Raw genomic sequence first — 25,359 nt, 5'->3', positions numbered from 1 at the left:
GCGGGGAAAGATGCAGTCGTGCCAGTTACCCCCACCCATGGCAGGTGGCCCACAAGTGGGAGGGATATGACAAACATGGAGCTCCCTCCTTCCTGAGCTCTGACCGCACCTCTGCCAGATCTGGAAGGTGTGAGCAAGCCCCTGAATGCCTAGTACTGGAGACTGGGGGGCTTGCGTTTCTGAGGCCCAGAGCACTCAAACAATCGGACAGACAGATGTTGTCAGGCTATCACCCCCAGGGCACTGCAGAGACAACAGACCCCCCGCCCAATCTCTCAGCAGCCACTCCTTCAAAACTAGAGGAGACAGCTGTTTCAACTAATACGTAGAAACAAACACAGAGGGTCAGGCAAAACGAAGGGAAAAAGGGTTATATTCCAAATAAAAGAGTAAGACAAAACCTCAGAAAAAGACGCTAGTGAAACAGAGATAAAGAGTTCAAAGTAATGGTCATAAAGATGTTCATTAAACTTGAGAAAAGAATGGATGAACAGAGAGATCTTCAACAAAGAGAAAAATACAAGAAAGTTCCAAACAGAAGTTACAGAGCTGAAAAATAAAATAATCTAACTAAAAAATATACTAGAGGGATTCAAGAGCAGACTGGATGAAGCAGAAGGATGGATCAGTGAGTTACAAGACAAACCAGTGGAATTCACCCATACAAAACAGCAAAAAGAAAAAAGGAATTTAAAACAGTGAAGATTCCTTAAGGGTCATCTTCTGGGTAAACAAGTAAACAGGCACCCAGCACTGTGTCAATATTTTGGATTTAAGCAAAGCAATTCACTAAGTATTCACACCTGTGGTCATACACCCACTACCTTCAGCAATTTCTCAGTATCTCAAAAAACAAACGAACAAACAGGCCCAGTCAACCATCCATTTGTTCATTCATTCATACAACATTTGTTAAGTGCCTACTGGATGCCAAGCACTATGCCAGACCCTGAGAATACAAAGACAAATAAATACAAATGTATGGAAAAACGGAAGTTTCAATAGTTAGAACCCCAAGTAAATTTAAACAGAAACCCCAGAACCCACTTTTACACAACTGACTTCTACTTTTGGCTGGTATTTTACATGTGGTTTACCTGTAGTGTGGAGGGGGGAGCTGCTGGATGACATCATGAATTTTCATCAGCCTTTCTTCATCTGTTGCTGCTGAAACAGCATCCTAGAACAACCATAATGCAAAATAAACTATTAGGCTTTGTTGGTAAAAATGAAAGTTCTTCATTTACAATTCAGTTTCACTTTGAGATTAACTGACTTTACTCTTTGATGCTGAACTATGAGGAAAAACAATGTAGTATTCAAGGAAGTAAACTTTGTTTCCACACTATATGGACACTGAAATCTATTAAAAGATAATATTTTTAAAACTTTATGATAACCAGTATCGAGGGTTATAAGATTAGTGGCTCAAAGTCAGAAACCGAAAGAGTGAAAATGTGAAAACGGTGAAGACCGTGGACCAGCTAGCAGTACAGTGTTTTTATTTTCGTTAAAGGACCCCTCTTCCTCATACAACTATCCCATATGTCCAAACCAATCTTCACACGTTTTGAACAAAACCACAGCAAAACTCCAAACAGAACTTGACCTAAAAGTGACTTGTACTCACAGAAAACTTCTCGTACAGCTGGTAGGTAAGCAAAGGGTTTGGGAGCTCTCGGAAATACAGCTTACACAGGGAGCCCACGGAATGGATGTCTTGAACATAGGGTTCTTTTGTCAGGTCGGGAACATGTTCAGAGTCAAATTCATGGCTAAAAAGATAGATGAAGAGACAACAAAATTATTTTTTTGAAAGAAAAGCAAATATGACTTTAAAACAGAAAGGAAAGGTCCAAAGTATTAACCTCTACCTCAGTGAGTTAATATTTTCTTCAAATGACTATATTTCATAGAAGTTATATTTGGACTTCAGTAGTAATCAAACGTCTGATCATGAAACAAGTGTTTTTCTAAATGGAAATTAAGGGAAAAGCTTTAATATTAAAATGGACAGAAATCTCTGAAATGTGTGTGAAAGAGCAGCTCTTACCACAGAGATCTGAAAACAGGACTTCTAATTCCTAATGGTTTAAATACCCAATGTTTTGGCAATTCTGAAAACTAGAGTTGAATGGCAGCTGGTCCATGTATGACTATGTGCAGAAATTCCTCAGGTACAAGAAATACAGTTCAGGAATGCTTTATGGAAGAGGGATAAGGAAGTCAGAAACAACATAAAGCAATTCCCAGCCAACACCAAATTTTAAAAGAAAGCAAAATCTGCAGCATTAAAGTGAGTGAAACAAAAACTGTGCTCAGAACACTAAGGCAGATTAAGCACACTCTGAGGAGGTTAACTAATATTAATCTACAGACATGAGACCACTTACGAACCTAGAGGATTAATGTATGCGGACAATCTGAATATGAGATTTGCTGCGTCCGAAACTAAAGACTGAAACCTTTTTCAGTACGAGAATCGAGTTGAGGAGGTGGAGTCAAGATGGCGGTGTGGGAAGACACAGAGTTAGCATCTCCCCACAACTAGGGCACCTGCCAGCTGCTGGTGGGGGGCTCTGACCCCAAGGAGACAGGAGGAACCTCCAAGTGAACGAGTAGGACCCAGGGGGACTGAGGGGGGAGTAGAAGTAGAGGCCAGACAGGATTAGCACCCCTGAGGGCGGGGAGGTCAGGAGAGGCAGGCGGGAGGGAGCCTCCCAGACGGGAAGAGCAGCAGAGGAGAGGAGCTCAACTGCCTTGCCCACCAGAACCCAGGAAGCCTGCTGGACTCCCAGGTGAGGTCCCCTGCCCTCTGAGACCTTCTGTTCCTTGAGCCTAAGCCCCCCGCCCCCACAGCCCCCAGGGCCTTTTCCAGCCCTCTGGTTCCTAAACATAGGCCCCGCCCATTGCCCAAACCTCACCCTTCCTTAGGCCCTGTCCTCCACAGCCAAGGCCTTTTCTTCCTTTAAAAAACTTTTTTTTCATTTTCCCTCCTCTTTTTTTATTATTGTGGTACTGAGGTATCTTCTGGATGTTGATTCATCTATATTTTTATTTTTATATCCTAACATATCTGTTAGTTTCCTAGTCTAATTTTATTTTTTACTTTGTTATTGTTCTTTTATTCTTTTTTTGCCGCCCCACGCGGCTTGTGGGATCTTGGTTCACGAGCCGGGGGTTGGGCCAAAGCTCCTGCAGAGGGAGCTCTGAGTCTGAAACACTGGACTAACACAGAACCTCAGACCGCAGGGAATATTCATCGGAGTGAGGTTTCATGGAGTTCCTCACCTCAGCACCAAGACCCAGCTCTACCCAACAGCCTACAAACTCCAGCTGTACCCAAGTAAGGCAGAAATACAATCCCACTCATAAAAAAAATTTTTTTTTAAATGAGAAAGCAAAAAAATACATCACAGAAGGAGCAAGGTAAAAACCTACAAGACCAAATAAATGGAGAGGAAATAGGTAATCTACCTGAAAAAGAATTCAGAATAATGACAGTAAAGATGATCCAGAATTCATTCTATGAGGCCACCAAAACCGTGATACCAAAAGCAGAAAAAGATATCACAAACAAAGAGAATTATAGACCAATATCCCTGATGAACATAGATGAAAAAATCCTCAACAAAATAATAGCAAACAGAATCCAACAGCACATTAAAAGGATCATATACCATGATCAAGTGGGATTTATCCCAGGGATGCAAGGATTCTTCAATATATGCAAATCAATGTGAAACACCACATCAACAAATTAAGGAATAAAAACCATATGATCATCTCAATAGATGCAGAAAAAGCTTTTGACAAAATTCAACACCGATTTATGATAAAAAGTCTCCAGAAAATGGGCATAGAGGGAACCTACCTCAACATAACACAGGCCATATATGACAAACCCACAGCAAGCATCATACTCAATGGTGAAAAACTGAAAGCATTTCCACTAAGATCAGGAAGAAGACAAGGATGTCCACTTTCACCACTCTTATTCAACATAGTTTTGGAAGTCCTAGCCACAGCAATCAGAGAAGAAAAAGAAATAAAAGGAATACAAATTGGAAAAGAAGAAGTAAAACTGTCAGTTTGCGATGACATGATACTATACATAGAAAATCCTAAAGATGCCACCAGAAAACTACTAGAACTAATCAATGTATTTGTTAAGGTTGCAGGATACAAAATTAATGCACAGAAATCTCTGGCGTTCCTATGCACCAACAACGAAAAATCAGAAAGAGAAATGAAGGAAACACTCCCATCTACCACTGCAACATAAAGAATAAAATCCCTAGGAATAAACCTGCCTAAGGAGGCAAAAGACTTCTACTCAGAAAACTATAAAACAGTGATGAAAGAAATCAAAGATGACATAAACAGATGGAGAAATATACCATGTTCTTGGATTGGAAGGATCGATATTTGTGAAAATGACTATACTACCCAAAGCAATCTACAGATTCAATGCAATCCCTATCAAACTACCAATGGCATTCTTCACAGAATTAGAACAAAAAATTTTACAATTCGTATGGAAACACAAAAGACCCCGAATAGCCAAAGCAATCTTGAGAAAGAAAAACAGAGTTGGAGGAATCAGGCTCCCTGACTTCAAACTATACCACAGAGCTACAGTAATCAAGACAGTATGGTACTGGCACAAAAACAGAAATATAGATCAATGGTACAGGATAGAAAGCCCAGAGATAAACCCATACACGTATGTTCACCTAATTTATGACAAAGGAGGCAAGGACATACAATGGAGAAAAGACAGCCTGTTCAATAAGTGGTGCTGGGAAAACTGGACAGCTACATGTAAAAGAATGAAATTAGAACACTACCTAATACCATACACAAAAATAAACTCAAAATGGATTAAACACTTAAATGTAAGACCAGACACTATAAACCTCTTAGAGGAAAACATAGGAAAAACACTCTTTGACATAAACTACAGCAAGATCTTTTTTGACCCACCTCCTAGAGTAATGGAAATAAAAACAAAAATAAACAAATGGGACCTAATGAAACTTAAAAGCTTTTGCACAGCAAAGGAAACCGTAAACAAGACAAAAAGACAACCCTCAGAATGGGAGAAAATGTTTGCAAATGAAAGAACAAAGGATTAATCTCCAAAATATACAAACAGCTCATGGAGCTCAATATCAATAAAACAAACAATCCAGTTAAAAAACATGTGGAAGACCTAGGTAGACATTTCACCAAGGAGGACATATGGATGGCTGGGAGGCACATGAAAAGATGCTCAACATCACTAATTATTAGAGAAATGCATATCAAAACTACAATGAGGTATCACCTCAAACCGGTCAGAATGGCCATTATCAAAAAATCTAGAAACAATTTAATGCTGGAAAGGGTGCGGTAAAAAGGGAACCCTTCTGCACTGTTGGTGGGAATGTAAATTGATACAACCACTATGGAAAACAGTATGGAGGGTCCTTAAAAAACTAAAAATAGGACTTCCCTGGTGGCGCAGGGGTTAAGAATCCGCCTGCCAATGCAGGGGACACGGGTTCAAGCCCTGGTCCAGGAAGATCCAACATGCCATGGAGCAACTAAGCCTGTGCACCACAACTACTGAGCCTGCACTCTGGAGCCCATGAGCCAGAACGACTAAGCCTGTGTGCCATAACTACTGAAGCCTGCACGCCTACAGCCCATGCTCCGCAACAAGAGAAGCCACTGCAATGAGAAGCCCACACACCACAACAGAGCAGTCCCTGCTTGTCGCAACTAGAGAAAGCCCACATGCATCAATGAAGCCCCAATGCAGCCATAAGTAAATAAATAAATTAATTAATTAAAAAAAAAAAACTAAAATAGAACTACCATATGACCCAGCAATCCCACCACTGGGCACATACCCTGAGAAAACCATAATTCAAAAAGAGACATGTAGCACAATGTTCACTGCAGCACTATTTACAATAGCCAGGACATGGAAACAACCTAAATGTCCAATGACAGATGAATGGATAAAGAAGATGTGGCACATATATACAATGGAATATTACTCAGCCATAAAAAGGAACAAAATTGGGTCATTTGTAGAGATGCGGATGGGCCTAGAGTCTGTCATACAGAGTGAAGTAGGTCAGAAAGAGAAAAACAAATACCATATGCTAACTCATATATATGGAATCTTAAAAAAAAAGGCACTGATGAACCTAGCTGCAGGGCAGGAATAAAGAGGTAGACATAGAGAATGGACTTGAGGGCATGGGGTGGGAGGGGGAAGCTGGGGCAAAGTGAGAGTGGCATCAACATATATACACTACCAAATGTAAAACCGCTGGCTGGTGGGAAGCAGCCACATAGCACAGGGAGATCAGCTCGGTGCTTTGTGATGACCTAGAGGGCTGGGATAGGGGGGATGGGAGGGAGGCTCAAGAGGGAGGGGATATTGGGACATGTGTATGCATAAGGCTGATTCGCTTTGTTGTGCAACAGAAACTAACATGGTATTGTGAAGCAATTATACTCCAATAAAGATCTATTAAAAAAAAAGAAAAGAATCAATTTCAGTTATTTTCCAAACATGTATTCCTGAAAATAGACATGAACTCTGTGGTCAAATCAGAACATTAAAATGCTGTAGAATAATGGCAATTATCATGCACCACAGTGAAAAATAAAGGATAATAACATATTGAGAATAGACTAGAATCTAAGAGATTAAACAAAAATTAAAAATTATATTGCTGGTGTAAAGGATACCACTATTCTTGTCTCTGAGACTATAATGGGAGAGGATGTGCAATATGTAATACATGCACACTTGAACATATACTACAAAGCCCAGGTGAAAGGAGATTAGAAAGTTTGCTCTCATCAATTGTAATTAACTAAAGAATAATTCTATTATAATGTAAATTATCATCTCTCATGGTTATCATAGGTTCAAATTCAATTTTTAAAAACTTCAAATATTACAAAGAGAAAATACAAGTATTGAAGAGATTAGGGGACATGGTTTTCTGATACTACAAACGGAGAGATGGCATTTAGGAAAATATACACAGAGAACAATATGGATATCATTTCCTACTTTATCTAAACTATCTTACGGAAAATTATGGTTATCAATATAAGTGACTTAATTCTGAAACAGTTTCATTTTAATGAATTACAGTAGGAACGAAAAAGAAAATGCCATATGAGGTTTTACCGTAGTCTCTGGATATTGGAGGCAACGCCAGAGAGACGATATATTCCATCCACGATGCCATATCTCTCAATGAACGCTGTACAGCTTTGAAGAACCTGGGGCACTAGAGAGAATTTTTGAAGACATGGATTAAATTGGGAGTATTCAGTGGAAACGAAGTCACAAGAAATGAGAATGTCTTAGCAAAATGAAATTTGCAAATTAAAGTTTTAAGGGGTGGAGATTAATCTACTACAAAAACTGACAAGGGCATATTTACTTAATTTCACATCTACGCTAGGTAACTGGTTGCTAAATAATCAAGACTGGCTCTATCTTGTTACATTTAGGTAAGTGGAAGAGTTCATACATTATTAGGATACTTTCTCTAAGATCTTCTGCAACAGACTCATTTAGATCATGTTAAGTTAGGTGAACTGTTTAGTTCTAAAACCATTCTAGATTTTTAAAAAATACAGCTATTCAGCTGAACTTCATACACAGTAAATTAATATGCAAAGTTAAATGCTTATCCCAGCATGACAACTACCTATTCTAAGTGCTTCAGTTTTTCACTTTTAAAAGTTTCTTTTATCATTTTTATAGTTAATGCTAATTCCAATTATATCCAATAAACAAAACATCAACATAATGCAAAGGTCAAAGCAATTTCAAGTAAGTGGAATCTTTTAATTTCCGCCTATCGTTGCATTAAAATTACTGACTTCTGACCGACAGTATCAGCTCGTCATAAACGACACTAACAAGAAGCAGGAAGAAAAGAAAGGCACTTTGGTCGCCTCTCTGAACAACGGTCTAGAACAGAACGTTTAAAGTCTATGATAAAACATTTTTCTAACCATTCAAAAATTTACAGTTACTGAAATCTGAACTTCATTTGTCTTGCAATGCAGACTGAGGAATTCACAGGCTTTAGTAGCTATGTTCATTTCATCATTTTGAGTTACAATCCATGAAAAGAATGGCTTGGAAGAACATTATTTGGTGTGCAAAAAACTATTAGGGATGAAACATGCAGAGTGGGGAATGAAACAATTAAGATATTTTAATAAGATAATTTTAGCTAATGTATTTCACTTACAGTATATTATCATTATTACTACAGAAGACTTTTCCTTGGTTTTCCTGCCTTTTGTTGTACTTCCTGCATCCTGTCTTTTAAATTCTATCAGATCCTTTAACTTACATTTAAAACTTAAGACTCCTTAGCTTTGAATAATTTTATTAAAAAGCAGGTATATTATTGAGCATGTATAAGGTGCCAGCGGCTAGTGCTTTACAATGGATACTCTCATTTCATTCTCACAGAAATCCTGTGGGAGAAGTTCTATCATTATCCCCAGTTTACAGAGAGGAAACTGAGTCTTAGAGAGGTGAAGACTTACCCACAGACAAGCAGTAAACAAATGGCAGAAATAAGGTGCTAACTCAAGCAGTCCAAGTACAGAGCCACATTTTAACTACGGAAATACACTGCCTGAATTTTAAGGTCCTTTGCCATTTGCACTTATTTTATTATTACCATATTTCACAACTCTAGGCCAAGTGAAGTTTCATCTTTTACCATACTAACCAGCCATTCTATAAGTCCATCAATTTCCAGGTGATGGAAAACCAATTTCCTCTGACCAATTTCCTCTGCCTGGATTCTTCCTCTACTACCATCTTCTTACAGAAAACTCTTGGCTGTTGTTCAAAACCCAACTGAACTATCACTCTTAAGCAAGCCTTCTTTGAATATCCTCCAAAGTCCCAAGTAGAGGTAGCTGCACTAGGTTCTAGGTGCCCACAGAACTATGCCATTTTTGAATTAATATTTATTTGTTTATACAGCTATTACTCCTTCTTAGTCAAACTCTTAAACGGCAAAAAAACATGCTTTGTTCATCCTTCTGTACTCAAAATCCAGGAGTACTGTCTTGACACAATGTAGAAAATTAGCAAATGAATTAATTTACAGTACCCTGTGAGCCTGACGAAGTTATCTGACCAAGTCAGCAGAATAGGGATCTCGGTCTTCATGTAGAACTGTATTCATTTTCAGCTGTATGCTTTCTACTTCCAAAAGCATTCAAGAATTTTAGTAACAAGAAAGTAAATATGTATATGTGGAAGAGATAAAGGGCAGGCAGAATTGTTGGGTACTTTTTGTGGACTGACTTTGATAATATAAGCAATCTCTATGTCAAAATGATATGCAAAATGCAAAATATAAAGTATCATTATGAGTTTGACTCCTATGTCTAAAATTGTTCCATCAATGATAACCTCAGTGCCTTAGGTTTCTACTCTGCAAACGAGAGGTAGAATAGTAAAATCTGGGGCTGGAAAATTTCTATCAGCTATTTCAAAGAAAATATATTTAGAGATTATTGGGGCAATTGACATAATTACTTAAACAGAGAAAGGAAAACAAAGCTGTATTTTTTTTTAGAAGATGCTTCTCATAAAGCATGCTCCAAGTTAGCATGCTAACTTACCCAGGTACACATAAGGTTTGCCTTGGAAGAAAACTTCAGAGGACAGGGTTTTATTTCTGCATTATCAGGCTCTCCTAGCTTGTATTACAGAATTTTCATAAAAATTAGATGACATGATACTATACATAGAAAATCCTAAAGATGCCACCAGAAAACTACTAGAACTAATCAATGAATTTGGTAAAGTAGCAGGATACAAAATTAATGCACAGAAATCTCTGGCATTCCTATACACTAACAATGGAAGATCAGAAAGAGATATTAAGGAAACAATCCCATTTACCATCACAACAAAAAGAATAAAATACCTAGGAATAAACCTACTTAAGGAGATAAAAGACTTATACTAGGAAAACTATAAAACACTGATGAAAGAAATCAAAGATGACATAAACAGATGGAGAAATATACCATGTTCTTGAATTGGAAGAATCGATATTTGTGAAAATGACTATACTACCCAAAGCAATCTACAGATTCAATGCAATCCCTATCAAACTACCAATGGCATTCTTCACAGAATTAGAGCAAAAAATTTTACAGTTTGTATGGAAACACAAAAGACCCCGAATAGCCAAAGCAGCCCTGAGAAAGAAAAATGGAGTTGGAGGAATCAGGCTCCCCGACTTCAAACTATACTATAAAGCTACAGTAATCAAGACAGTATGGTACTGGCACAAAAACAGAAATACAGATCAATGGTACAGGATAGAAAGCCCAGGGATATACCCACACACATCACCTAATTTATGACAAAGGAGGCAAGAAAATACAATGGAGAAAAGACAGCCTCTTCAATATGTGGTGCCGGGAAAACTGGACAGCTACATGTAAAAGAATGAAATTAGAACACTACTTAACACCATACACAAAAATAAACTCAACATGGATTAAAGACCTTAATGTAAGGCCAGACACTATCAAACTCTTAGAGGAAAACATAGGAAGAACACTCTATGACATAAATCACAAGATCTTTTTTGACCCACCTCCTAGAGTAATGAAAATAAAAACAAAAATAAATAAATGGGATCCAACTAAACTTAAAAGTTTTTGCACAGCAAAGGAAACCATAAAGAGGACAAAAAGACAACCCTCAGAATGGGAGAAAAGATTTGCAAATCAAGCAATGGACGTTGGATTAATCTCCAAAATACACAAACAGCTCACGGAGATCAATACCAAAAAAAACAAACAAACCAATTAAAAAATGGGCAGAAGGCCTAAACAGACATTTCACCAAAGAAGACATACAGATGGTCAAGAGGCACATGAAAAGATGCTCAACATCACTAATTATTAGACAAATGCAAATCAAAACTACTATGAGGTATCACCTCACACCGGTCAGAATGGCCATCATCAAAATATCTACAAACAATAAATGCGGGAGAGGGTGTGGAGAAAAGGCAACCCTTTTGCACTGTTGGTGGGAATGTAAATTGACACAGCCACTAGGGAGAACAGTATGGAGGTTCCTTAAAAAACTAAAAATAGAATTACCATACGACCCAGCAATCCCACTACTGGGCATATACCCTGAGAAAACCATAATTCAAAAGGACACATGTACCCCAATGTTCACTGCAGCACTATTTACAACAGCCAGGACATGGAAGCAACCTAGATGTCCAATGACAGATGAATGGATAAAGAAGATGTGGTACATGTATACAATGGAATATTACTCAGCCATAAAAAGGAACGAAATTGGGTCATTTTGTAGAGATGTGGATGGACCTAGAGTCTGTCATACAGAGTGAAGTAAGTCAGAAAGAGAAAAACAAATATCGTATATGAATGTGTATATGTGGAATCTAGAAAAATGGTACAGATGAACCTATTTTCAGGGCAGGAATAGAGACGCAGATGTAGAGAACGGACATGTGCACACAGAGAGGGAAGGGGAGGGTGGGACAAATTGGGAGATTAGATTTGACATAAATACACTACTACCATGTGTAAAATAGATAGCTATTGGGAACCTGCTGTACAGCACAGGGAGCTCAGCTCGGTGCTCTGTCATGACCTAGATGGGTTGGATGGGGCGGGTGGGAAGGAGGTCCAAGAGGGAGGGGATATAGGTATACATATAGCTGATTCACTTCATTGTACAGCACAACACTGTAAAGCAATTATACTCCAAAAAAAAAAAAAATAACGTACCATCTGTCAAAAAGTATAGGTAACTTCCCTGGGATCCTTACAACCATGTGATATTATATTCATACTTGCTCATGTTCTCCCAAATAAGTAGGCAAACTTGAAAATATGGGTAATTAGAGGTCTTTCCCTGATTATACAGCTAAGCCTCTACAGACATCATACTTCATGGAAAACATCTGAACTGTTTCTTTACACTTTATGTTCCCTAAGTAAAAGGACTGAATGTCCAAAAAACAATCACATCATAGAGCTTCATAAATAAAACTATATAACTGAACATTGCTATTACTTAGGATTTTAAGGGAGACTAATGAGACATATAATTAAAATCAGTAGCAAAATGAAAGAGAAGAGCATAAACTTTCATTTTGAAAAACAGAGAGTAGAAACTGAAGAACAGTATAGGAAGATAAAAAGAGAAAAGATCTGAATTCTTTTTTTCACTAACATAAGAAAGTAATATGAGAACCCAATATATTATTAGAAGAAATCCTGGTACAAAAAGGCATTTTATTAACTACCTTTTCCCCTCAAACCATCTAACCAACCAGCCAAGTACACATTAAATAATAACCCAGTCAAAACATAACATTAGAAACCTCCAAAATGGTTCTTCCAAAAGGTGATACAACTTTTTTTTTTTTTTTTTGCGGTACGCGGGCCTCTCACTGTTGTGGCCTCTCCCATTACGGAGCACAGGCTCCGGACGCGCAGGCCCAGCGGCCGTGGCTCACGGGCCTAGCCGCTCCGCGGCATGTGGGATCTTCCCGGACCGGGACACGAACCTGCATCCCCTGCATCGGCAGGCGGACTCTCAACCACTGCGCCACCAGGGAAGCCCAAAGGTGATGTAACTTTAAGAATTATTCCCACACTCTCCAAATAATACACTTCTAAACCACTCATATAATATTTTTAGTACTTTTTTATCATCAAATGACAATCCAATAGGAAGTAAATGTTTAAATTAAACTGATGACCCTTAAGATTCGAATCATGGCTAAAAGAAGTATAAGTAAGTATGACAAAAATTGGTCCTTTATTTTTCTTGACAGTTTCAGTTTCATTTCTGTTCTTTTCTCTTCATTTATTCAGTCAGTCATTCCCTTTACACATTCAGCCATCATTCAAAGATCCCTTTTATATGCCAGGCATCATGCAAGCATTGTGTAACACAGACAAAAAAGTCAAGTTCCATTCTCAAGGCAGTGGCTTCCAAGCCAGGAGTACACGGTACAGTGTTACACATTAGAATGTGCATCATGATTTTTGGTTAGAAAAATACGATTACCTGAAGGATTAATTTCAGGGGTTATTTGGGCCTTGCTTGTTTCTAGCGTGCTCTGATTATCAACTCCCCGTATATTTACAATAGTTTAAGAAAGCCTCTTGTTGAAAGGGCCAACTAACCTCAAACAGAAATACATTCGGGCAACAGAGTTTCCTCACCTTGAGTTTTAAAATATTTTTTACATTTTGTACCAAATGTAGTTTTACCTAGTTTTCTACAAAGTTCTCACTTTTTAAAAAAGCTATCTCATTTTAAGGATATTTGGCTTCAAATATGTGCAGCAAATAAAACAAGTCCTATGAAAAAATCAATGACACCTACAAACCCTTTGTTCCATTAGAATAGATTTTATCATAGTTAGGGAATATATAACCATTACAGTTATTAAACCTGTTATTTTTCATAAAGAAATTATATAGTGGCATCTGTCCTCTCTACCATACTTACTAAGAATGGAAACACACCCAAAACTTCTAAGCACAACCAAAACTTGCTGAATTGACATCTGAAAGCTAATAACAAACTGGAAAACACTCTCTCATAATGATCACATCCATCCATTCACCCAAGCACTGCATTCTTGAGTAAGAATGTAATTGACAGCAAAAGGAATCTAAGTTTCTAGTTATAAAAGTTGGGAGGCTGGTCTTGGTGATGCACAGTCTCCAAACTATGACCTTTTTTTCCAAAGAGACAGCCATTGTAGAATGGACTGTGAGAAGGGAAACTGGCTGAGGAAGCTATCTGGGCAGACATGAAGCTCATGTAAACTAGCAGAGCTACTATACCCTCTGTGTGAATGTTGTCCTCTTCCTGAACAGGTCGCAAGCGTCTCCGCTGCCAAAGTGCATTCCTAGACCCCTCTGGATTCTCAGCTACCCCAGAACTCAGGTGAGTGCCTGACAACATTCAATACGTGCTGCCGAACTTACGTGGAATAGGTACCGCTGGCCTAAGCTACTTTAATGGATTACAGGTAATCAACAGGGAGAGGTCAGAAACTAAAATTATGAGTTTATAAATTTTATTTTTACCTTCAAAACCAGAATTCAGAAGGTGCTCCCCCAGGTCACAACCAAATACCCTTTCTTTCAAGATCCCACGCTGCTTCAACTTCTGTTTTGTTGGACGAGACTTCATGAATGTCCGTAAGAAAGTAATGAGCTTGCCGTGCTTTTTAGATACTAAAAAATATTAATAAAGAGAAAATACCTTAGTTGGGGTAAGAGGTCACATTTTTACTTAGTGTGAAAAGAAATACAGATCTCAACAGCTGACTACAAAATAATCTACTACAAGTATACTTTATATTCTGTAGGAAATTTTCAGCAAAAGTTGAAGAAACAGTTGCTTTATAAATAATATCAGGGTTTTGCATGTTCTTCTCACCAGCCTGTGATCTTATTTGATGGGACTGTGAGCAAACTGAAGTATTATAATTTGTGACTTTTTAAAATCAAGCGTGGTAAACCAGCCATCTTCCCAATGCTACCCAAGCGTGCCACAGGATAACTGGAACCTGAGTTTTATATTGCTTTGGAGATCTTCATGGTAAGTAAGACTTAAAATGGTGTAAATTTAGAAACTGCATTTCTAGTTAATTTCTAAAATATGTTATTTAGTGGTTAGAAATTTTCATGACATTTACAATCTGGAAAGTAAAACTGAAAAAATAAACAACCCCCTCTTTCTCACTGCATTATGATATAGATCACACTTGTCAAACTAATGGCTATGTAAGTACAAGACACACACACACACATAACAAAGCATTAGATTTTCTATTAACATTCATCTGTAGTATACCAAATACGTCACCTTAAATCCTCTGTAGATCAAGGCAAGAGATAAGTAAAGTACAGATAGTAAGATATTTCCACTGACTTATATGTTAGAAAGATACCAGCGGAAGATCTGAAAGCGAACAAATCCTTAGAAAACTGACGTTTGCTGAGAAGTGCAGCCTGCAGGGAAAAGTACTCTAGAAGTCAACATACGACAAATTACCATAAGATCAGAGATTAGCTTCAGGATAGAACACTAAGCCACATGGCCTCAATCCTCCTACTCGGTTTGTATATGATTATAGGAGTCTTACTGAACCCTGCTATAGTTTCTTGAGTGAGCCCAAATCATCAATCCCTCGAACTGATGAATCCTCCTGTAGGAATTCTGTGTACTGAGATTAACTTGTGGCCTAAATGGACCACTAGATGGGTTACTCTGACCAGATTAAACACTCTCTTTACATTTGGGGGGAAACTCTATTTACAGACTTAAGCATCTTTTCTATGAACTGTACAAAGGTGATCAACTGTAACTGGCTTGCCCATAACTCAGAGGTTTCCTGGGACATGAGCCTTTCAGTGCTAAAACCAGGAAAGTCCTGAACAACCTGGGACAAGGTAGTCATCCTAGACTGTACACAGACTAAAGAGGAAATTTATTTTTTCTATACCAATTACTTAAAGTTTACTTAGAATCGTCAGTATAATTTTGATGCTATCTCTAACATGCTGTGACACTCTGGGTAAATTACAACCTCGCTTGTATCTGAGATCCTTGCTACAAAGTTAAATGACATGGTCTCTTATCTGCTGAGACATTTATAGCACACTGGGGTAACTTCAGAAGTATGTCACACTTGTAATATTAGTATATTAAAATTTACTGAACTTGTATGAGTTTTATCCTCCCCTAGTTGCTAGCAGATTGTGTATTATGAATCTTTGTTGTTAACGTGTGGCCATTTTTGTTCATTTTTGAACATTCTCTAACAAACTTTAAAATAATTTTGAGAAGATTAATGAATAAAAACAAATGAGTTTGCTTTATGGTAATTTAACATTATATTTGTATATTTGGAAGAATTTTAATTTCTATAATATTCAATATTTCTACCTGGAAACAGGGTGTGTCATCAGTTTTCTAAAGCTATTATATCTTGCAGTAAAGTTTTCTAATTTTCTTTATGAAAAGACACATTCCACCTATTTCTTGCTAGGGATATTGCTAGTATTTTACCTTTTTTTTTGCTGCTTTTGTAGAATAACAGTTTTCTTCAATTACAGTCTTAACTGGTAGTTACTGGTATACCGGAAAATTATTTCTTTATGTATGGCTCAAATCTGATCATTTTCTAAACTCTCAACATTTTTAGGAGAATTTTAGTTGATCCTTTCGGATTTCATGGATATATAATTGTGTTAAAGCAAATATGGTAATTCCATCCTGTTTCTGATAAGACTAATTTCTGATTTCTTTTTCAGATTTTAATAATTGACCAGAACTTCCAAGACACATGTTAAAAAGTAGGCATTTTGTACTTTGATGCTGAATTTGGTGAAAATATCTGTTGGATTTGGCAACTGCATATGATGTACATGAGAAAGCATTCTTTTAGTCAGATTCCCAGGAATGTTTCAAAGGGATGGGAACTGAATTTTAACTACTATTCACTTAGCAACAAACATGTAAGTGCCTCCTGTACCTCAGGAACTGAGAGTACAGTGGGCAACAAGTGAGACAAGCTCTTGATGTCAGAGCTTACTGAGGAGAGGACAATGAACAAATAATAATACCCACATAGCCGGCATTTATTTTATGCTTAGTTACGGGCCAACACTGCATAAGTGTTTATACTTATTAACCATTCATTTCTCATAGGATCCTATAAGGAAAACACTATTATTACCCCCTTTTTAGAGGAAGAAACTCAGGCACAGAGTGCTAAGTAACACGTCTAAGGTCATGGAACCAGGATTAAAAGTCAGGTGGTCTAGCTCAAAACCCAAGTTCTTAGCCACTGTATGATACAGCCTAAATTAAGACAGCAAGGTAATTTCAGATTGCTTTTAACTGCTAGTAGGAAATAAACAGAGTGCAGTAAGAGTGATGAGAAAAAGAAACTATTGGGTGGGCCAAAAAGTTCCTTTGGTTTTTAAGTAAAAATACAAGACACATTTTTCACTTTCACCAAGAACTTTGTTGAAAAACGTATTCACCGTTTTGTTCCACTACCTTCTGCCATTTTTCAGGCAACTACATAATTCCATCTTCCAAAAATCTTTTATCTTTTTGAGCAAAGAACTGTTCCAGGTAACTTTTATAGCCTTCCAGGGAATTGAAATTTTTCCCATTAAGAGAATTTTGTAAAGACCGAAATAAATGGAAATCCAAAGGAGCAATGTCTAGTGAACAGAGCAGATGAATCAGAACTTCCCAGACAAGCTGTAACAGTTTTTGCATGGTCATCAAAGAGACATGCGGTCTTGCATTACCCTGATGGAAGATTGCGCATTTTCTGTTGACTAATTCCGGACGCTCTTTGTCGAGTGCTACTTTCAGTTGGTCTAATCGGGAGCAGTACCAGTTAGACCTGTTGGAATGAATAGTTTTGTTTTCTGGGAGGAGCTCATAATAGAGGACTCCCTTCCAATCTCACCATATACATAACATCACCTTCTTTGGATGAAGACTGGCCTTTGGTGTGGTTGGTGGTGGTTCATTTCACTTGCCCCACGATCTCTTCCGTTCCACATTATTGTACAGTATCCCCTTTTCACGGCCCGTCACAATTTGTTTTAAAAATGGAACATTTTCATTATGTTTAAGTAGAGAATCGCATGCAGAAATACGGTCAAGGTTTTATTCGCTTAACTTATGTGGAACCCAAACATCAAAGCGATTAACATAACAAAGCTAATACAAATGATTTTCAGCACTTGATTTGAATATTTTGAGTATGTCAGCTACTTCCCAAGTGGTATAACATTGATTGTTCTCAATTAATGTCTTGATTTGATTTAATGTCTCAATTTGATCGATATCAACTTCAACTGGTCTACCCGACTGTGGAGCATTGTCCAGAGAGAAATCTCCAGCACAAAACTTCGCAAACCACTTTTGACACGTTCGATCAGTCACAGCACCTTCTCCATACACTGCACAAATCTTGTTTTGCTTTCAGTTGCGTTTTTACCTTTCTTGAAATAATAAAGCATAATATGCCAAAAATGTCGCTTTTTTTCTTCCATCTTCAATATTAAAAGTGGCTACACAAAAATTCACCAATTTTGATAAGTTTTTTTTAAAATGCACGCTGATATGACATGACAACTGCCACCATACAATCTAACAAAACTGTCTCGAATGAAGTTAAAGACAACTAAGCACTACTAAAGCCATCTTATGGAAAAAACCGAACAACCTTTTGGCCAACCCAATACCTTGATAAGGTGGTCAGGGAAGGTCTGAGGAAGTCATATATGAACTGGAAGATGCGAGTGTAGTGAACAAGGAAGACTGTATGAAATGAGGCTGAAGAGGGAGGTAAAGGCCAGCACTAGAGGCCATAATACAGAGTCTGGATTTTATGCAATGAAAACACGCTGAAGAGTTTAAACACTTTAGAAAGGTTACTTTAAAAATAACCCAGTAAGTGTATTAGAAACCTAAATGTGCATTAACAGGAAACTGATTGAATATTAATGGATACATCTGCACAGAGGACTGTTGTTTGGCTTTTTTTTTTTTTTTAAAGAGGATCTCTACCTATTGATATGAAGCAATCCCCAGAATATATTAAGTCAAAAAGGAAGGTAGAGAACAGTATATTTAGCATAAGAAAGGATATGGAATAAATACATCACACACACATAAATTCATAATACATAATAAACACATGTATGTGTGTACATAAGAGCTTATTTTTGCAAAGAGAAACACTGGAAGGATAAACCAGAAATTAATAAGAATGGGTAAAAAAATGGGTGGGGAAAGGGTAGGGATAAAAAATGAGACTGTTCTGAATATACCTTTTTATGTAGTTTGACTTCTGAATTATGTTAATGTTCTTTCTACACGTTCAAACATAAATTTAGAATGTTAAAAAAGCAAATCCTAAGATTGGAAATAACCTAAGAAATGTATCTAATAATATATCAAATTGGTAACACTGTCAACAGAGAGAAAATATTTTAAATGCCTTGTAAACAATAAACTAACTGCACATGATTACCGGGATATCTTCTAGGGACAAAACAACTACAAAGTAATATTTAATTTCTTTCAACTGTGTGAGAGAAAGAAGATACAATAATAAAATAAAGGAATTTAAGAAAAAATAACCCTAATGTTAGCTATGAGTTGGAAATGTGAACATAAACTCAAAATTAAAATACACACGCATTTTCCCTAAGCTCTAGCTACTGAAAAGGCTTAGAAACAATGACATTCCAGTTGCATGAACGCCTTTGGTCTCAGATCTGGATTTCTAAATATCATTCCCTAACAAAATAAACCAGGACTCCTTGGAGAAATGCCTGTTTGCAAGTTGATAGCAAGCAAGCACAAGGTGAGACTGGGATATTTTTTTGAGACAGAAAGCAGGGGAAGCACCCACACCCATCAGGAGCCATGTCAAAAGAACTGAGTTGAATGGACTCCCACTGACCAGCTTTGGGACATCATAAAGATCTGAATATCATGAAGAACGACTATGACTTCTTAAAATACTCCCCAGAAGAAAGGAAGGAAGGGAGCTAGAGCATTAAAAAAAACTGCCATGATAGTTTGCCACATTGAATTGGGCTCCCTGCAAGTAGAGAGCAATAGGTTTATTTCTTTCACAACAGTTGGCAGTATCGTATCTCGAATTACTGATTGAAATTAATTATATATTAACCAGGAAATACGTTCACAATTCAGCGATACCTGTAAGGAAACAGATTTGTATTCATGCTCCTCCGACCAAACTCTCATACACAATAAAATTACATTAGTCAGAGGGCAACCTGGGTAGAACTGGACTTTCCAGGACATCTGGTAGCTTTGACTGTCTTTGGTGTCCTAAGTTTGGCTCAAGAAGAAGGAAAGTTGGCTATCTTTTCCTGTAGGGTAAAGACCATTCATATTTATTTTTCCTAAATAATGACATAAGACTCAAGTAGGAGCTTGCAGTATGACACAAAATTAAGACCAGTGGAGAGTGTCATTAGCAACTCTGTGCCCCCATCTGGCACTTGTGGGTTCTGGGAAATTGTGCTGATATGTGCGTAACCTGGCTTCTACTCGGCGTGGCCACGCTGCTTCTGTCACCTTTCCAAAAACACTACTAAATATATTGGGAACTTTAAACCTAAACTCGTAATGGGAATGAGGGGTGGGTGTGGTCTCTTCCTGCCAACCTATATCCCAATGTGAGATACCAAAATAACTAATATTCATAATGGTGACTAGACATACAATCTTAAATAATTTCTAAGTCTTCAAAGAAAGATTGAACTATGTTCTACACAGTTTTAGTGTTGCTGTTACTGTTATTATAATTGGCATTCCAATTTAGAGATAGTTACGTGAAAAACTCTGGTATCCATAATTAAATAATCAATTACCTATCAAGATAGACAAATTTCATTGCACTGGAAATTTAAACTAATAAAAATACTCAATTTAGTTACAAATTTGAAGATCTAACAACACTTCCAAATATAAATGTCTCTTCATATTCATTTTTTCTTCACTTTATATTTTCTTCCCATTTCTTAGACAATAAAATGGCTAAAAGAAGTTTCTTTTGGATACTACACTGCCCCCACCCATTTTCTTATAACAAACTAGTAAACTTCTTAGTAAAACTACCTTTCAAGGAACAGAGTACGGAATACTGTCAATGAAATCAGGAGACTTCTCCTGAGGAAGGGAGAGTGGGGGACTAGCTTTAGACAGGTAAGTGCCTATAAACCCACTTCAGCAAAGGAACCTTGGAATACAGTGGGAAGTGTGTTAGGGTTAAGGTCCACCAAATATGGTGGATCAGAGAAATGAAAATGATAACAGACATTTCCACAGATAAAAAATAAAACACAAAACAGTACTTAGACAAAAGCAAATCATACCACTGTGTATTCAAATTCCCTACTCTAGGGTTAAAATGCAACATCTGCCACAAGGCTACTTTCTTCCATATCACTTAGACAAGATTTCATGCTTGCAATCTTGTTTCTAACTTGACACAAACCCAACCAGACCAGTTCTTCTAGTAGTTAAAAGCTTTAGCAGTATGACACACAACTTAGTATCTCCAAGGTAAATCTTTATGATACCAACAGCCAGTTTATAGGGGCACAGTGACCCTTGACATGGAGAGGCAGGGCACCAGGAGTTTCTAACTACACAAGTATAGTACTTCTCCAGCAAATCCTAAGAATTCTCCTTTTCTCATAATACTTCACTTCAATCAGAGTTCTCTAAATTGGGTCTTAGAAATCTTCTAGACTGATGTGAGAGAAGTCTGGGCTTGGAGTAATTTCTCAGTAAATTAAATTAAAGGAAGATGATTTGTGTCAGATAAGGGCCTTGGCATTAGGTTTAGTTGATTATATGCATCAAGTTCTAAGATCTGTAATGAATTCATATGGCCAAGCAGACAAAGTGAGAGGGTAGAGGTGGGCTGCATAATACCTGAGGAGATTATCTTGGTTAACCTAAGGTATAATAAAGTATGAGTGTAAGGTTTACATGTCCAATGGATTTTCACAATTGTACACAATGTCTTGCCTTTTGCTCAAACTTTTACAAACATAGATTAGATGACCATTTGATGGAAATTTAAGAGACTGGAATAGAAATACAGGCAACTGGATTCTGGGATATTTAAGGGTCTTTATAACCTCTCAAATTCTGTCTCTGCTGCATACTTTGAAATATTTATGTTAAATAAATATGAAAAGATTCAAATTTTAATACAAAATTCCATAAACTTGCTTTCATTTAACGCACAACATATATATTCATTCATACCAATAGATATGGAGAAAGGACTTTTCTCTAAGCAATGTCAAATTGATTTTTCCCTTACTTTGTTATTATATCCACAGACTAGTTTTCTAAAAAAAAATCTGCTCTTCAAGATCAGCCAAGATGGTGTAGAAAGACTCTGAGCTCACCTCCTCTCACGGGCTCCCCAGAATTACAACTATTTGCAGAATGATCATCGATGAAAAAGACCAGAACCTACCATAAAAGATCTTCTACAACTAAAGATATAAAAAAAGAACCACAACGAGACAGGTAGGAGGGGTGGAGCTGCAATACAGTCAAACCTTCGGGGTGGATGAACCACAAGCAGGAGACTAGTAATAACTGCGGAGCTTCTACCAAAGAAGTGAGGGGTCCAAGCCCCATGCTGGGCTCCCCAGCTCAGGAGTCCTGCACCAGGAAAACAAGCCCCCAGAGCATTTGGCTTTGAAGGTCACCAGAGCTTACTTTTGGGAGTCCCGGAGGGTTGGGGGAAATAGAGACTCCACTCTTAAAGGGCACACAGAATCTCACACACTCCGGGGCCCAGGGCAGAAGCAGTGATTTGAAAGGAGCCTGGGTCAGACCAGCCTGCTGATCTTGGAGAGTCTCTCCGAGGCAGCGAGCAACTGCAGCTCCCCTGGGGACACAGACACAGGTGGTAGCCATTTTTGAGGAGTCCGGTCTACCATGTGGACACTGGTCCTGGCAAGCACCATTCTGGAATCCTCCCTCTAGCTTATCAGCCTCAGGACCCAGCCCAGCCCCCAACCCATCAGCCTATAGGCGCCAGTGCCGGGGCGCATCAGGCCAAGCAACTAACTGGGTGTAGCAACAGCCTCACCCACCAACAGACAGGCTGCTTAAGACTCCCAAAGCCCACAGCCACCCCTAGACACAGCCAGGCCCACCAGAGGACCCAGGACCCTGTCTCACACAACAGTGCACAGACAATAAAACTGGGACCCCCAGGGACCTCCAGAAAGAGACCCTGGGATCCAGCTCCAACCACCAGAAGGCAGGCAGCAGGCCCAGCATCCTCTGGGCCCTGGCCCCATCCTCCAGCCAGCTAACACTAGCTCTGGGACATCCCAGACTCCACAGCCAAGGGTGCCAGGAAGCAGCGCTACTCACCAGCCATCTGATACCAGCTCTAGGACCCCTGGGCTCTGCAGCCAGAACCCAGGACCCAGCCCTGCCCTACAGGAGGTCAGCACTAGTTGCAAGACCTGGCTTCACCCACCAGTGGGCAGGCAACAGCCCCGGGCTCTCCTGAACCCTGACTCTGCCCCCAGTGAGCCAGCACTAGCCCCAGGCCCCCACAGGGTTCCACAGTCAGCTGCTTGTGACCCAAATCCAGCACAAAGCTCTGGTGATGAGAGGGGAGTTCGCTGCTGGGACGCCAAGGACACCTCCTACAAAAGGCCACTTCTCCAAGGCAGGGAAATGCAACCAACCTACCATATACATATAAACAAAAACAACAAATAATTTCTCCCATTCTGTAGGTTGTCTTTTCATTTTGCTTATGGTTTCCTTTGCTGTGCAAAAGCTTTTCAGTTTAATCAGGTCCCATTTGTTTATTTTTGTTTTTATTTCCATCACTTTAGGTGATGGATCCAAAAAGATATTGCTGTGATTTATGTCATCATTTCCATGCAAGTTTTTATACTTTAGCTGTACATGTATACAGCCATAAGCAATATATATTATCATTTTGCATGTTTTAAAAATTTGTAGAAATGGAATCATACTATACCAAACCTTCCTCAAAGTTACCTATTTTGAGAATATATAATTGTGACTCAGTATATTGATTTTAATTGCATTATAGTATTCCCCTGTAAGTATATACTACAGCTGTACTCCCATTCTGTTGACTGTCATTCAGAGAGTTTTGAAGTTTTTGTTATTACAATCAGTACTGCATTGAGCAATCTGGTGTCTCCTGGCACAGCTGAGAGAATTTCTCTGGCACTCATGCTGAAGACTAGGACAACTGGGCTGTAGAGTAGGTACTCTTCAACCATATTTCAACTCTGCTAGAATATTCTCTAAAATGATTTACCAACATAACATTCCCATAGGGTGTACTTCAGGATTCCACTCTTCATTTCTTTGTCCTGTTCAGTTCTGTCAGACTTTTTCATTTCTATCAATCTGATCAGTATGAAATTTTATTCCACTTTAAAGTGCACTTCTGTGCTTGCTAATGAGATTAGGCATTGTTTCATGTTCACTGGTCATTCAGTCTTCCTCTTCAGTGAAATAACTGTTCACATCCTTGGCCCATTTAACTATTTGGTTGTCTTTTTCTTACTGATGGGCAAGAATTCTTGATATAATCTGGAAATGAGTCCCCTGTCAGTTACTTATGTTACAAACATGTTCTCCCAGTCTTTGGCTTATCTTGTCTAAATTTCTAATCACGTCTTTGTGTATGGTTTCCATGCTTTAAGATATCTTTCCCTACCCAAGGTCGTAAACATACTGTCTTATTTCTTTTAAACCTTTTATTTCCTAAACCTTTTTCACTTTAAGGTTTTTAATTGACTTTGAACTTTTTTGTATGTTTAGGATGAGGCAGAGATATAATCATACTATTTTTTTCTTTATGCACAACCAATTATTTCATCACCTTTTACTGGATGATTCTTTCTCCATTGATTTGTAAGGTTAATTCTTACATGAAAAATGTGTATAGTATGTGAGGGGTCTGTTTCTCTCAATCCTACCGGTCTCTCTTCATCAATTCCTCACTTTCTTAATTTCTAGCATTTTATAGGTCTTAATACCTGGAAAAATGAGTCCCTCCACTTTTTCTTATTCTTCAAAACTGCATTTACATTTTTAGCCCTTTACTCTTTCATATAAATTTTAGCATCTGCTTCTCTAATTATAGGAGGAAAAAAAGCTTTGGGGAATTCGATTGAAGCTGCATTGAATCACACATTATTTTAGAGGAAAACTGACTTCTTTTCAATATTGAGCCTTCCTGACCATGAACACATTATATCTCTCCATTTATTTAAGATTCTTTTATGTCCTTCAGTAAGTTTTTCTAATCTTTCTCCATAAAGGTATTACTTACTTTTGTTATAGCTATTCTTAGGAACTTTATGATTTTCATTGCTATTGTAAATGGTACTATTTTCTAAAGGAGAGTTTCTAATAATTTATTACTGGTATATAGAAACACAATTAGCATGGTGTGACAGACTACTGAGGTTCCAATCATGCTTCTGCGACTTCTAGCTGTATGACTGTGGACAAGGTACCTAATTCTCAGACCTCATTTTCCTCATCTATGAAAAAGTTAAAAATAGTAATTACCTAAAGGATTGTTCTGAGAATTAAATATAAAGCACTTTTTTTCTGCTAGATAGAAAAAAAAAACCTTAATAAATATCAGGTACTCTGTT

The 25,359-nt window shown here is 38.0% G+C and overlaps 1 protein-coding gene across 3 annotated transcripts in view; it reads right to left on the bottom strand.

Moving 5' to 3' along the window:
• ARHGAP32 (Rho GTPase activating protein 32) overlaps positions 1-25,359 on the bottom strand; it is a 262,887-nt gene that overhangs the window by 23,718 nt on the left and 213,810 nt on the right. For all 3 annotated transcript variants that reach the window (XM_081238497.1, XM_081238496.1, XM_081238495.1), the window contains 4 exons: positions 14,173-14,322; positions 7,202-7,304; positions 1,631-1,775; positions 1,098-1,180 (listed from right to left, as the gene is read on the bottom strand). In XM_081238497.1, the coding sequence (XP_081094623.1) occupies positions 1,098-1,180; positions 1,631-1,775; positions 7,202-7,304; positions 14,173-14,322 (481 nt within the window). The remainder of the gene's footprint in view (positions 1-1,097; positions 1,181-1,630; positions 1,776-7,201; positions 7,305-14,172; positions 14,323-25,359) is intronic.

The sequence above is a fragment of the Mesoplodon bidens genome, assembly GCF_964165515.1.
Source record: "Mesoplodon bidens genome assembly, chromosome: 7".
Classification (NCBI taxonomy): domain Eukaryota; kingdom Metazoa; phylum Chordata; class Mammalia; order Artiodactyla; family Ziphiidae; genus Mesoplodon; species Mesoplodon bidens.
The sequence above is the reverse complement of the archived record's forward strand: the minus strand, read 5'-3'. Positions and strand labels throughout refer to the sequence as shown.